The sequence below is a fragment of the Euleptes europaea genome, chromosome 1, assembly GCF_029931775.1.
Source record: "Euleptes europaea isolate rEulEur1 chromosome 1, rEulEur1.hap1, whole genome shotgun sequence".
NCBI lineage: Eukaryota > Metazoa > Chordata > Lepidosauria > Squamata > Sphaerodactylidae > Euleptes > Euleptes europaea.
This window is the reverse complement of record NC_079312.1, coordinates 114,517,433-114,530,212: the sequence shown is the minus strand read 5'-3', so window position 1 is coordinate 114,530,212 and position 12,780 is coordinate 114,517,433. Positions and strand designations below refer to the sequence as shown.

At 43.8% G+C, this 12,780-nt stretch overlaps 1 protein-coding gene across 1 annotated transcript in view; it reads right to left on the bottom strand.

Moving 5' to 3' along the window:
* The window catches only part of EVI5L (ecotropic viral integration site 5 like), a 41,548-nt gene that overhangs the window by 17,052 nt on the left and 11,716 nt on the right, over nt 1-12,780 (bottom strand). Inside the window, exons 9-11 of the mRNA XM_056863127.1 lie at nt 8,198-8,258; nt 7,556-7,609; nt 6,522-6,554 (exon numbers count right to left, since the gene is read on the bottom strand). Coding sequence (XP_056719105.1) covers nt 6,522-6,554; nt 7,556-7,609; nt 8,198-8,258 — 148 coding nt within the window. The remainder of the gene's footprint in view (nt 1-6,521; nt 6,555-7,555; nt 7,610-8,197; nt 8,259-12,780) is intronic.

The window sequence follows — 12,780 nt, the reverse complement described above, 5'->3', positions numbered from 1 at the left end:
GAACATACAGTACGCTACTGAAAAGCATCTAAGTCTTGAGGGTGCAAGTATACATTTTCCTTCAAAATAATCAGGTAACTTTCCCTCCCTCTCCCGTAATACCAGTATTTGTGGGACACTCAATGAAGCTGATAAGCAATAGATTTAGGACAGGCAAAAAGGAAATAGTTTGTTACTCACTGAGGAATTAAACTGCAATGTTCTGCCACTGGATGTAATGATGGCCATAACCATGGGTGGCTTTAAAAAGGGATTACACAGAATCATGGAAGATAGGTCCATCAATGGCCACTAGCAATGGTGATCAAAGCAACCTTCTGAATATCAATGCCGGGAGGAACTTTGATTCCCATGCTATTGGTTAGCCTTCCAATATAATTGGTTGGACACCTTGTGAAACAGATTGCTGAACTGGATGGACCATTGGTTTTATCCAGCAGGGCTCTTCTTATGTTCTCAGATACATATTGGTAAGTAACCTTCTACAGGTGACATTACACACACTGAAATCAACTTATGCGGTGGGGCGGGGGCTGGCACAAATATGCTGGGCCTGGCAACACACAATTGTGTTGGGGAGGGGCCGTGGCTCAGTGGTAGAACATCTGCTTGGCATGCAGAAGGTCGCAGGTTCAATCCCCATCATCTCCAGTTAAATGGACTAGGCGAGTAGGTGATGTGACAGGCCTCTGCCCGAGACCCTAGAGAGCCATTGCCGGTCTGAGTAGACAATGGTGACTTTGATGGACCAAAAGTCTGATTCAGTAGAAGGCAGCATCATGTGTGTCCATTAGTGTGGCATCTACGCACATATAAAGCATGTGTTCATAGGCTTCAGCCCCAGGGAACCCTCTTAATCACTAAGATGAAGCCTACTCATATACATTTCCCCCATGTAAAAATTCTATTTAAAAAAATTGTGAATTCTGGTTTTAATATAGAGATATTCAACATACACACAAATTTACAAATATCTTGGTAGTGGAGGAAAGTACCATCAAGTACTTACTTGGGAATATAACATAACTTAGCCCAAACTGGCCGCACATTGATTTCAATGCATGTAATGTCATCAGTAGAAAGCTATGTATTGTGGGGGGGGGGGGCACAAACATTTGAACAGCAAAAGTAGAGCAGCTCTGAGCCTAGCTTTGGCCAGGAAGAGCGGGGTAACAAATGGAAATAATACATAAATCAGGGGTGGAGAACGCCAGGCCCAGGGGCCGTTTAAGGCCCGCGAAATCATTTGGTCTGGCCCTTCGTGGGTCCTGGCAGATCTCTAGCTCAGAAGGATCCAAGACTGGTGATCCGCACCCTCCCGCGGACAGGAATAGCCTCTATTCAAGGCAGATGTGAATTTGTTTTGCTGAGAAAAGGAACATTTTCCCCCCTTGCAGAAGAGTCATTAGCTATGGAGTTGCTAGGACTGGCCAAGAAACTGGGTTAACCCCCCCCCCCAGGCCACGGAGAAACGTATTGGTCAGCTAATTTTTAAGTTGATAATTTTGTATGGTCCGCAAATGATGTTATAAATATCCAAATGGCCTTTGGAGGAAAAAAAGGTTCCCCACCCCTGGAATAAATAGATGAAACACTATCCCTAGAACATGTAAATGGCCAGGGAGACTAATATATTTATTGTACTGGAGATACTAGTTTGGAATATAACTTCTATTTAACTGCATTCAACCAATACAAGGCCTGAGTTCAATATTCTTCCTCTATCTCTTGAAACTGTATGCAATTAGATTAAATGTTAGGGTTGAACCAAATGTTCTCCCACAAATATTTTTGGTGCAAAATCAATATATAAAATTCTCAATATGGCCAGACCCGAGGATACTTAAATCTAGAGATTAGAATCATGAACAGACAAGACAGATCTTTCTACAAGCCTGAAAAAAGTCCCAGGTTTGCATAAAAATCTGAATAACGTATATTGGTGGGGTTTACCCTCCATAACAAAGCAACACCTTGTAGCTTTAAGAAAGTCACTACCCATTGTGGTTGTTGCTAAGCAACCACAACAGCATTGCCCACCAAGGCTTGGTTTCGGTCAGTAAAAGACAAAGAGGGGGCAGGGCCCTTTTCAGGACTGCTTTGGACTCATTGGCGCCAGGCCCAGCAGCAACCACCAGGCAATATGATACCACGTGACTTGAGTGAGTCACCCAGGCCCAGCTGCTTGCTACTGTTCAACAGCAGCCACCCACAGAAGCCAGTGGGGTATAATGGTTAGAGTTTCATACTAGAATCTGGGAGACCCAGGTCACCATTCTGCCATGGAAGCCCACTGGGAAACCTTGGGCCAGTTACACATTCTCACCCTACCCTTTCTCACAAGGTTGTTGAAAGGATAAAAGGGAGGCAAGAGGAATGATAGGAGCTGCTTTGGGTCCCCCACTGTGCAGAAAGGTGGGGTATAAATGGAGTAAATAATTATCAATATAGCTAAAAATGTGCAGCTCTAAGGTAAGTTGATGGGTGGAAAGATGAAGTTGATGAAGGAAAGAAGGATGAACGATATTGAAATTGCCAGGAGGCTTTAATGGGGGGGGGGATACAAGGGGAAGTGCCTTCCACAAGTCCTTGTGGGTTTCCCACCACACTACTGGGCCACAGTTTTCTTGGGCAGTCAGCCAGGGGAGAGAAGAAGGGAAAGCTGAAGACATGGAAGCAGATATAGGTAGGTTGGCTGATGGGTGGGTAGGAGAGAAGCAAACAGGAAAGGGAGATAGGCTAAGGGAAGGGAAAGAAAAAAATAGTGAAAGAACTGAAAATGAGATGCCCCTCACAAGTCCTCATGGATCCCTCCCTCGGACAGGCTAGTGGAGCTGAAACATGAAGCAGCGTCACTTGAAAACCCCCTCCACCCACCATTCAACTGCCAGCGATTTGAGGGTTCCTTTGGGAGGTTTATGTGCACACATACACAATAAAGCAGATTCCTCCCCTCCCCAACTGGTTGCTGCTTCAGTGTTGTTTTTCCTTCAGATTGGCTGTATGATGTTAGTGCTGCTAGAAAGCCAACCAGAATTGGCTAGCTGACACCACGTGGGACAAAGTCAGTTTTAAAGTGCCCCCCAGCTGCTGAAGCAGGAGTGGAGTGAATACGGCCGCCAACAAACAGGCGTTAAGAAAAATGCAAACTCTGAGAAGAGGGATATTTTGATAAATATTTGAGAGATTCAAAACAGATAAAAGAGTATTCCGGAGGTCTCTTCTTCCCCTCCTCCATTTTATTTGCACCAAAAGAGCTCACAGGAAAACATTCCTCAGCCTAGTATTGCATGTTTTTGCAGTATAGATAGAATTTGTCAATTGTTTCATGGGAAGAATTCAGTTATATGGAAATCTTAAAATACTGAGAGAATTAAGAAACCCATGAACTTAACTGGAAGCGTAATGATATAAGTGAAAGTGACCTGTGAGAGACTACAATAATTCTAAGTACAGGATATCAGGATGATTAATACAACTGGGAATCTTCGCTGCTGCCTGCTTTACGCTGTGTGGAAAAGAGATGCACTAAATGTCTTACATTTGGGGTGTCAAATTCATTTGTCACAAGGGACAGATATGACATAAATGACTCTTGGTCAGGCGGGACCATGCCTCACCAGCCCACATCAACAGTGTGTGTGTGTGTGTGGCTGCTTTGGCCGGCAAGCCTGCGGTGGGCTCGCCAGCCAGATCGAGATTGGGGGGGGGGGTGGCTGCCTCAGCTGGTTTGCGGGCTGGATGAGAGCTCTCAAGGGACCGGATCCAGCCCACAGCCTGTATGTTGGACAACTCTGTTTTACATGCCTGGCACTTCTGAAGTTCTTAGTTTTACATTTGGTAGTACTCCTTTGAAACCTTCAAGATCTTTCCCACCCAATCCTATGCATGTTTTTACTCAGAGGCCAACTTTAGTCAATAGTCTTGGCATGACTAGAAGAGGATTGTGCTGTTGGAGACTTTGCTTTCTCAAGTGAAAAGAACTTGGTTCCTAATTGCTCAGCTAGACCTTTTTCAGAATTACCTCAGCAGCTCCTGCTTCTTTGGTAAGAAATGTTCCGTGTTAGCTTAACTTGTTCAACAACTAACATTGAACAGCTATCTGTTTGTACAGTAAATGTTCCCTGGGGGATTGCTCGGGACACTGCCAAAAGAACAGAGCCAAACGGTATTTTAAAGCATTTATTACCTCACCAACCACAGCAAAGCTCTTCAACAGGAAAGAATCCAACTCTCGCATTATTTTCATGCACATATGGTAACTGAATGAGAATAATGCCACAGACAATTTCTGGCCCTGTTGAAAGCTTCTGCTCAAAATATACTTAGGTCTTTTTTACCATTAGAAAAGAAGCTGTTAGCACTTTCATCAATATTAGCTTCCTTATGTTACATCTGCATATTGGCTACTGAATTGAAACTAAGCTTCACAGAAATATTTCAGTGCAGAGGAACGGGCCAGGTCAGTCCAGGATGATACTTGAATAAGCTAGCTGCAGATCCCTAAGGCAACATACAACCATGAATGTTGTACAGGTTGAATATCCCTTATCTGGACATCCAATATCCAAACTGATCCAAAAACCGAACGTTTTGAGCCGGCATACAGGCATTACTCATAGGGCCTCAGCAGTGCCATTGACCAATGTACACATATTGTTTAAAATTACATTCCGGCTATGTGTATAAAGTATATATAAAACATAAATTAATTTCTTGTTTAGACTTGTCTCCCACCACCAAGATATCTCATTATGTTCTTGCAAAAATTCCAAAGTATACCAAAATACAGAAAGTTCCGAAATACGGACTACTACTGGTCCCAAGCAATCCGGATAAAGGATACTCGACCTGTACTTTGAGAACCAAGGTAAGGTGGGCTCAGAGACATGCGGCTCTTACTGCTCAACATAACCTACTACACATCCTTGAACTGACGAGTACAAAACTGTTAGTTGCATCACAGCAAACCATTAAGGAGATCTGTAATATTTTTTAGAATGCTTTTTGAATACAGGATTTATTATCCCATATATTTCCCTGCAAAACTTGAAGGCAACACTTAGTATAGTACAAAATTGTCCTCTCGAGAGATATAGTTGTATAGCTGTGGTTTGCAAAAATTCATGCTTGAAGGTCCTAGAGTAGGGACTTTACAAGATCTGCGTTCCCAGTCCACCATTGTCAGAGACACTTTGAAACCTTTCGAAATCTTTCAGTGTTAATAAACCTTTATTTCTTCCAAAGCTATGCCAGATGGACTGTCACATTGGATGCCTGCATAAGATTTCCTGTGTGGAAGTGCTCTCGGTTAGTAAATCACGTCACATTTCATCCTGCATTAGGCGAGACATTTGAAACAGAAACTGCGGAGTGCCGTGTTCCTTCCTCTCCACCCCTTCCCCAGAGTACCAGATCTGTGTTGTCACAAAATACTGAAATCATAGAGGGCTATATTGTAAAATCAGATAAAAACAACCAAAACGTAACTGGCTTCATCACTGCACAGAGAGTTCTTGCCCTCAATTAAATATTTAGCAAGCCAGGAGCCAGAAACTCAATGGTGTTAATAACGAAGGTGCCATCGAGTCTCAATGACTCATGGCAACCCCCGACCATGGGGCATTCAAGGCAAGACAGGGACAGAAGTGGATTGCCTCTGCCTTCCTCCATAAAGCAACCCCAGTATTCATCAGTGGTCTCCCATCCAAGTACTGACTGTAGCTGACCCTGCTTAACACACAAGCTCTGACGAGCTCAGGCTAATTGGGCAGCTGGGATGTTAACAGTGACATGGAAAGTCATAAGCTAAATTAAGTTTACTCCTTTGGTAATATAAAACAGGATTGTAGCATCAACCTTATCACATGCCATACAATCTAAACCAGGGGTGTTGAGCTCAATTGTTATGAGGGCCGGATATGACATAAATGACACTTGGTCGGGCCGGGCCATGCCTCGCCAGCCCAGATCGAGAGTGGGGGGGGGGGTGCTGGCAAGGCTGGCTCAAGGGCAGGATAAGAGCTCTCAAGGGGATGGATCCGGCCCACAGGCCTTATGTTTGACACCCCCTGATCTAAACTAAAGCTTCTGAAACTGTAGGTTGCTACCCCATATGAGGCCGCGTAACTGAATGTGGGGGTTGCAAAAAATTTGGCAACAGTAAAAGGTTTCTTTATGATTTATTATCAGTAAATGTTGGATTTGTATACCTATTTTATATACCTATATACCCGGGGTCGCATAAAAATTTCTCGGGCAAAAAGGGGTTGCAAGTGGAAAAAGTCTTAAGAAGCCCTCATCTAAACAATACAATTTTAAGTGTATAGGCCTTTAAGAGCACCTGTAAAGTTAAACACAGCTCAAGAACCAATACGGGTTAATGTTTTCCCTTCTGGATGGATATGCCAAGCAAACTGAAGAACTGTAGAAGGTCATGATTACAAGTGGTTTTTTTCTGGACATGAATGAAATGGAATACCAAGAAAGAAGAACTGGAAATTTAAAAGGGTGTACCATACCTGGATCAATCTATCTGCCAAGGCAGCACTCTCCTACAGGAGACACAGAAGAGGAGAATCCAGACAAGGAAGGAAGGAAAAAAGAAAAAAAGACACAACAGCAAGGTCACACAAGCACTCTTGCTATAGCTAGAAGCACAGGACAGAAAAGATCCCCACAGATCCCAAGAAGAAAGCTTCCATTCCAGAGCAGTCCCAGATCAGCAGCATTCTGTTTACAGGCATACATGTGATAAGGGCAGGTAAACAAATATGGATTCCACCTGGAGCATCTATTGTATTACCTCTGCCCAATTCTGCAACTGCTACAAAGCAGTCTTATTTGATTGTACATCACCCATGAAGGCAATGGAAACCATTGCTACATTTCAGAGGTCACATTTGTGTTGCTTAAAGATCTAGAGCAGGTGCAGAACATGCAAACAGCCAACTATTAGGATGCGGCAGACCACCCTGATGCACTGTCTCTCGGGCAACCCCCCAAGATCGTATAGATTATCAGTAGGCACCCTAGTATCAAAATAAGGTCAAAGATAGACTGCATTTTCTTGTAAAATGTTTAATATTAAACGTAAACATCAAGGTCATTTGAGGTATACAGTACAGCATGGCTGAAAACCAGCTATATCATTCCACTGCTGCACAACCAAGTTAACCACAGAGCAGGCTAACTCTGACTATCCAGTAAGCATCACTTCTATTCAAGCCGCTAGGCTAGTGTAACTTATTTGTTTACTGCAATATTTGCAGCTTTTCCCCCTTTACAGAGTGTCCAGGATGACGGCCACTAAAGTAGAAATAGGGTCACAGAGCTGAGTAGCACTGCCCTTGAGAATGTACTCTTATTCACTGGGGTTTCTAGTAAACTTCCTACAACAACCCCTACGAGAACTCTATAGTGGTTAGTGACTGGCACTCTGAGTAGTGTTTATAGTCAACTGGGACTTTTGGCTGTGCAAAGCTTCATTTTTGGTAGCCAAAGTGGTCTGGAAGCGGAGGAAGTGGATCCTCATGCGGCTGGGTACACTCCTCACCTTCTCCAGGGTCTCAATTCGTTGTTTCAAAAGGCGGTTCTCAGTACGAAGCCTCTGTAAGCAAGATCAGAATTAGCAGGGGGTCCTAATGGGCAAGCGTGAGCTTTCAACATCCAGCACGGGAGGCGAGGCTGAAATCCTGAGGAATGAGCAAGAGCCATCTGCACAACCGGCTGCATGAATAACTGGGATGGTAGAAGTACCCCCTCCTCCCCTTCTGGGCCGGATCTACAGTTCAACAACAGGAAATTCCTTATGTTTCCAAAATAGATTCCATTCCACAAAGCACTTGAGATAAATGACCACTTGGCTTTTTGCCTGAACTGTAAAAAACAAAACAAAAAAGGACAGAGGACACTGCAGCATTTTAAGAACAGCGCACTAACCACAACAGATAAGAAGAAGCACTACCACATCAAGATATACAGTCAGAAAGTGATGCAAAACAGAGACCTGCATGGTGTGAAGACTGACCAACACAGATTGACCTTCAGATGACAGACTTTAAAGACTTTGCCTCCAAAGTACACAGGCAACAAACTGATGTACTACCTTGAGAAAAGAACCATGGGGGCTCACATAACTTTTATTCCATATTGCTGAGACATAGAGCACAGGAATGAGAGAACATGGAGGGTTTACCTTGATTTCAATCTGCTCTTCCATCTCTCTGTTTTTGATTGCAGTGTACTCCTTCTCTAGTCTGTAACAGAAGAAAAGCAGTTGATCCTGCTTCTCCTTACAGAAAATCCCTCGTTTGGACATATCCCTAAGGATCAAGCAGGATATTACGGCACTAGGTCCAGCTCAGATCTTCTCCAATTACATAAAAAGCTGCGCGGAAGATTACAGTTCAATTTAAGGGCACACAGTGAGGTAAACTGAACTCTTCCACTATTTCACAGTACTTTCCCCACAGATACTTCACTCCCAGCCAGGACAGTTGAAGGTACTGGAGCCTGGCTGAGAGAAAAGGATTCAGACAATGGACTTCAGCTCCTCATGGCAGCATGGCCCCTTCACTCTGTAAATTGGACCCCCCCATTCCACCCCTGCTTTCTATGACTTTTTATGCATGGCTATTTCCTTGCAGTCACCCCACCCACTACTTCGGGCCTTTCCTCTGATTATGCTTAGATTTTCTGACCATCAGAGATCGCCTCACTCTCCGCACCCCCATGTGTTTCCCCTGCATTTTCTTGATGTTGGCTAAACAAGAATCCAGAAAATGCAGGTGATTTGGATTTAAACAGATTTACCAGCGTCCTACCTATCATGCAAAGCTTAGAATTGCCAGCAGTCAGTGCCAGCATCATACCATCCCAAACGTCCTTGCTGCTAAGCATACCAGAGACAACATTACAGGTGACTGGATGCCTGTGAACCAACTAAAGTTGATTCCGCTTGCAGCATTTCACTTTATTACAAACAGGTGGGGAGAAACGTGCACTGCATCCTCTAGTGGGTACATTCAACTGCATCCTTTAGTAGGTAACATGTTTGACCCCTAGTCATACTCAGTTTTTAGCTCTTTACAACTGTATCCAGTACCCTGATTCATAAGGTTTTTAAAAATTACCCAGGACCCCTCTCTTGATACATTAACTGGCTGAGATTTCAGATCATGGTTATCAGTGGGTGCAGAGGGAAGTTGGCAGGTACTCCGTTGTACCCGGACTCCAGTTCATGTTGAGGACTGCTTCTAACTGTTACTGTTGAGGCCATCATAGGGAGGGGAGAAATTGCCAGGATCTCTATTGAACGTGAATGGATGAAGCCCTAGTCTTACACAGATTGTTGTATATGTCTGCTGAGTGTAAGCCTGGACCTTATTTATGGAAAAGGGGGGGAATATTTTACTCTTTGCTATCACAAAGGAGATGACAGTGAAAAATCTGCCCTCCAGTTGTTTGTCAGTGGTCTAAGTGTGGTATTTTTGAAGGATAATGTGAACTGCTCTGAGGTACATGGTGGCAAAGAGGGAACAAAAAACTTTTAATTGAATGAATATTCATCACCCTTAAAGAATAGTGTTATCCTCCTGATAGACGTCTGAGCTTGCTGAAACAACCTGCTCTGAGAACACAGCATCACATCTCAGAAAGGCTGCTATGAGTGAGGGGAAGGGCTCACCCTGGCCCCTTTTAACCTCCCAATGCCACATGGCATGATAAAGACTTGTTTCTGGCAGCTAGGTTTAACTTATGGGGGGGGGAACACCTTAGTTTCTCTTCCTGCCCACATTTGTACAAGAAGGACCCAAACTTTCTCAGGCTTTCTTTACATAGATTGCACTATGTACTAGACCTGATCAATAACAAAAGTGAGACAAACCCCAAGCTCTGAGTCTCAGACTACCTTTCACAGAAGTCAGGAGAAAAGTAGAAATTGAGATAAGAGCCAGAAATAATTTACATAAATCTTAGAGGGCTTGGAGGAATTTAGGCACTGAACTTAACCATACAACTCCGGGCAGTAAAGTCACAAAAAGGACGCTCGTGATAAAATATGATCCCAAGCACACCCACCTGATATCTATAGCTGTTTGTCATCTGCCTCCTCCTCAAAGAGGACAGGAACCCATGACCAACCCTGCTGCCTCTAAGCAGTCCTCCAGAAACTGGACAAAAATATTTCCCCCTGATTGTCACCAGTATTCTCTGGCCATAGAATTTTCACAGGGTGGGTTTTGTAGTTTGTTTTTTAAAAAAACTACACAGAGAACTCTTTGAGCTAATTTTTCAGATGCTTTGAAGCACAGTAACAATTCCAGCAATATCCTCATACACACCCAAGAGCAATAGATTTCTCTCTGTCCCACTTTGGTCTGGAATGTTTAATATAACCTTGAGTATCATCTAATTTTACTCAAATGATTTTAGGCCACCTTCCTACATTTCAAGCATGATCAAATATATCAATAATCCTGGCTGCGCAGTGGTTTCTTAGGAGCCAATAAAATAGCCCCATTTGACAGAAGTATTTATTACCAGTAAGAATTTGGGACATTAGTTGTCGGGACACCACTTTCAGAAGTGTGCCAAGTTAAGACATAAATCAGATATGGTTCTTTTTTAGGAGGCTGATAGCAGGAGTTCTCCAGCTGTGTTTTCCTCCCATCACCCACATGGGTTGGACAATTAATATTGCTTAAGCAGAAGTAATGGTTTTCCTGATTGGCCACATACATGATTTTCTTAAGCTATGATTTAGTGATGCCCAATTATGATTTAATTATGCATAGAGGGATTAAAAGTTAATGGGGGATGCATAATATAATGACCATGCCTAAGACTGAGTATTCAGGCGATCTTGTGACTCGGGCAGGGGAGGAACAGTCTTATTTTTAATTGTTAATTTACATTTTACTGCAGTATCTTAATGTTGCTATATATTGTTATATATAATTGCTATATATAATGTTGCTATATGTCCACTACGGATTTTTTTTTAAAGTCTGAAAAAGCCCTTCAGGTGGTGGAGTAGGGAAACAGTGGCCCTGGGGGACTGAACCAAGGAAAGTTAAGAGACAGTTACTGTGTGGATGCTTTGATGATTAACAGAAAGTACACAGACAAGTGTTGCTGTGTGGAAGCAGCCTCATTTAGTATCTGGAATAATCTGTGAATCTAAGATTCACAACGTGTGGATGCTACTGACTCTGCAGCTGTGTCTGGAATCCCAGGTTTCAGTCATGGCACAGATGCTTTCTTCAAACTATCCGGTTAGAAGACGGCAGCTCCTATCAGCCATCAGTTAAAGAAAACCCTTCTGACAAGAGAAGCCCCTCTGATGCCGCTGTTGGTGAATCTTCCTATCCAACCCTAGTAAACAGAAAGCATGAGTAGTTACAGTGAGGGGAAAAAGTATTTGATCCCCTGCTAAATTTGCCCGTTTGCCATCTGACGAAGAAATGACCAGTCCATAATTTTAATGGTAGGTTTATTGTTATTCTGTCTCTCACAGCTACAACAGGAAACCCCCAGAAACCCAGAAGACAAAAATCAGAGATTGATGTGCATTATAATGAGTGAATTTGATCCCTTTGCAAAATATGACTTAGTACTTGGTGGCAAAACCCTTGTTGGCAATTACAGAGGTCAGAAGTTTCTTGTAGGTGGCCACCAGGTTTGCACACATCTCAGGAGGTATTTTGTCCCACTCCTCTTTGCAGATCCTCTCCAAGTCAGTAAGATTTCGAGGCTGATGTGAACCTTCAGCTCCCTCCACAGATTTTTGATGGGATTAAGGTCTGGAGACTGGCTAGGCCACTCCAGGACCTTAATGTGCTTCTTCTTGAGCCACTCCTTTGTTGCCTTGGCCATGTGCTTTGGGTCATTGTCATGCTGGAATACCCATCCTCAACCCATTTTCAATGCCCTGGCTGAGGGAAGGAGGTGCTCACCCAAGATTTGACGATACATGGTCCCGTCCATCGTCCCTTCGATGCGGTGAAGGTGTCCTGTCCCCTTAGCCGAAAAACACCCCCAAAGCATAATATGTCCCCCTCCATGTTTGACGGTGGGGATGGTGTTCTTGGGGTCGTAGGCAGCATTCCTCCTCCTCCAAACACGGCGAGTTGAGTTGATGCCAAAGAGCTCAATTTTGGTCTCATCTGACCGCAACACTTTCACCCAGTTCTCCTCTGGGTCATTCAGATGTGCATTGGCAAACTGCAGACGGGCCTGTACATGTGCTGTCTTGAGCAAGGGGACCTTGCGGGCTCTGCAAGATCTCAGACCTTCACGGCGTAGTGTGTTACCAACTGTTTTCATGGTGACTATGGTCCCAGCTGCCCTGAGATCATTGACAAGTTCCCCCCATGTAGTTCTGGGCTGCTTCATCACAGTTCTCATGATCATTGCAACATGAGATGAGATCTTGCATGGAGCCCCAGACCGAGGGAGGTTGACAGTTAGGGTTAGGGTTGTCACCTTCTCACCAAGCTGCTTGGCAGTAGTCTTGTAGCCCAGTCCAGCCTTGTGCAGGTCTGCAATCTTGTCCCTGACATCCTTGGACAGCTCTTTGGTCTTGGTCATGGTGGCTAGTTTGGAATCTGATGTATTGATTGCTTCTGATGTATTGACAGCAGAACCCTAACTCTAACCTGGCTGGTTGATAGGGGATCAAATACTTATTTCACTCATTATAATGCACATCAATCTCTGACTTTTGTCTTCTGGGTTTCTGGGGGTTTTCCCGTTGTTATTCTGTCTCTCACAGCT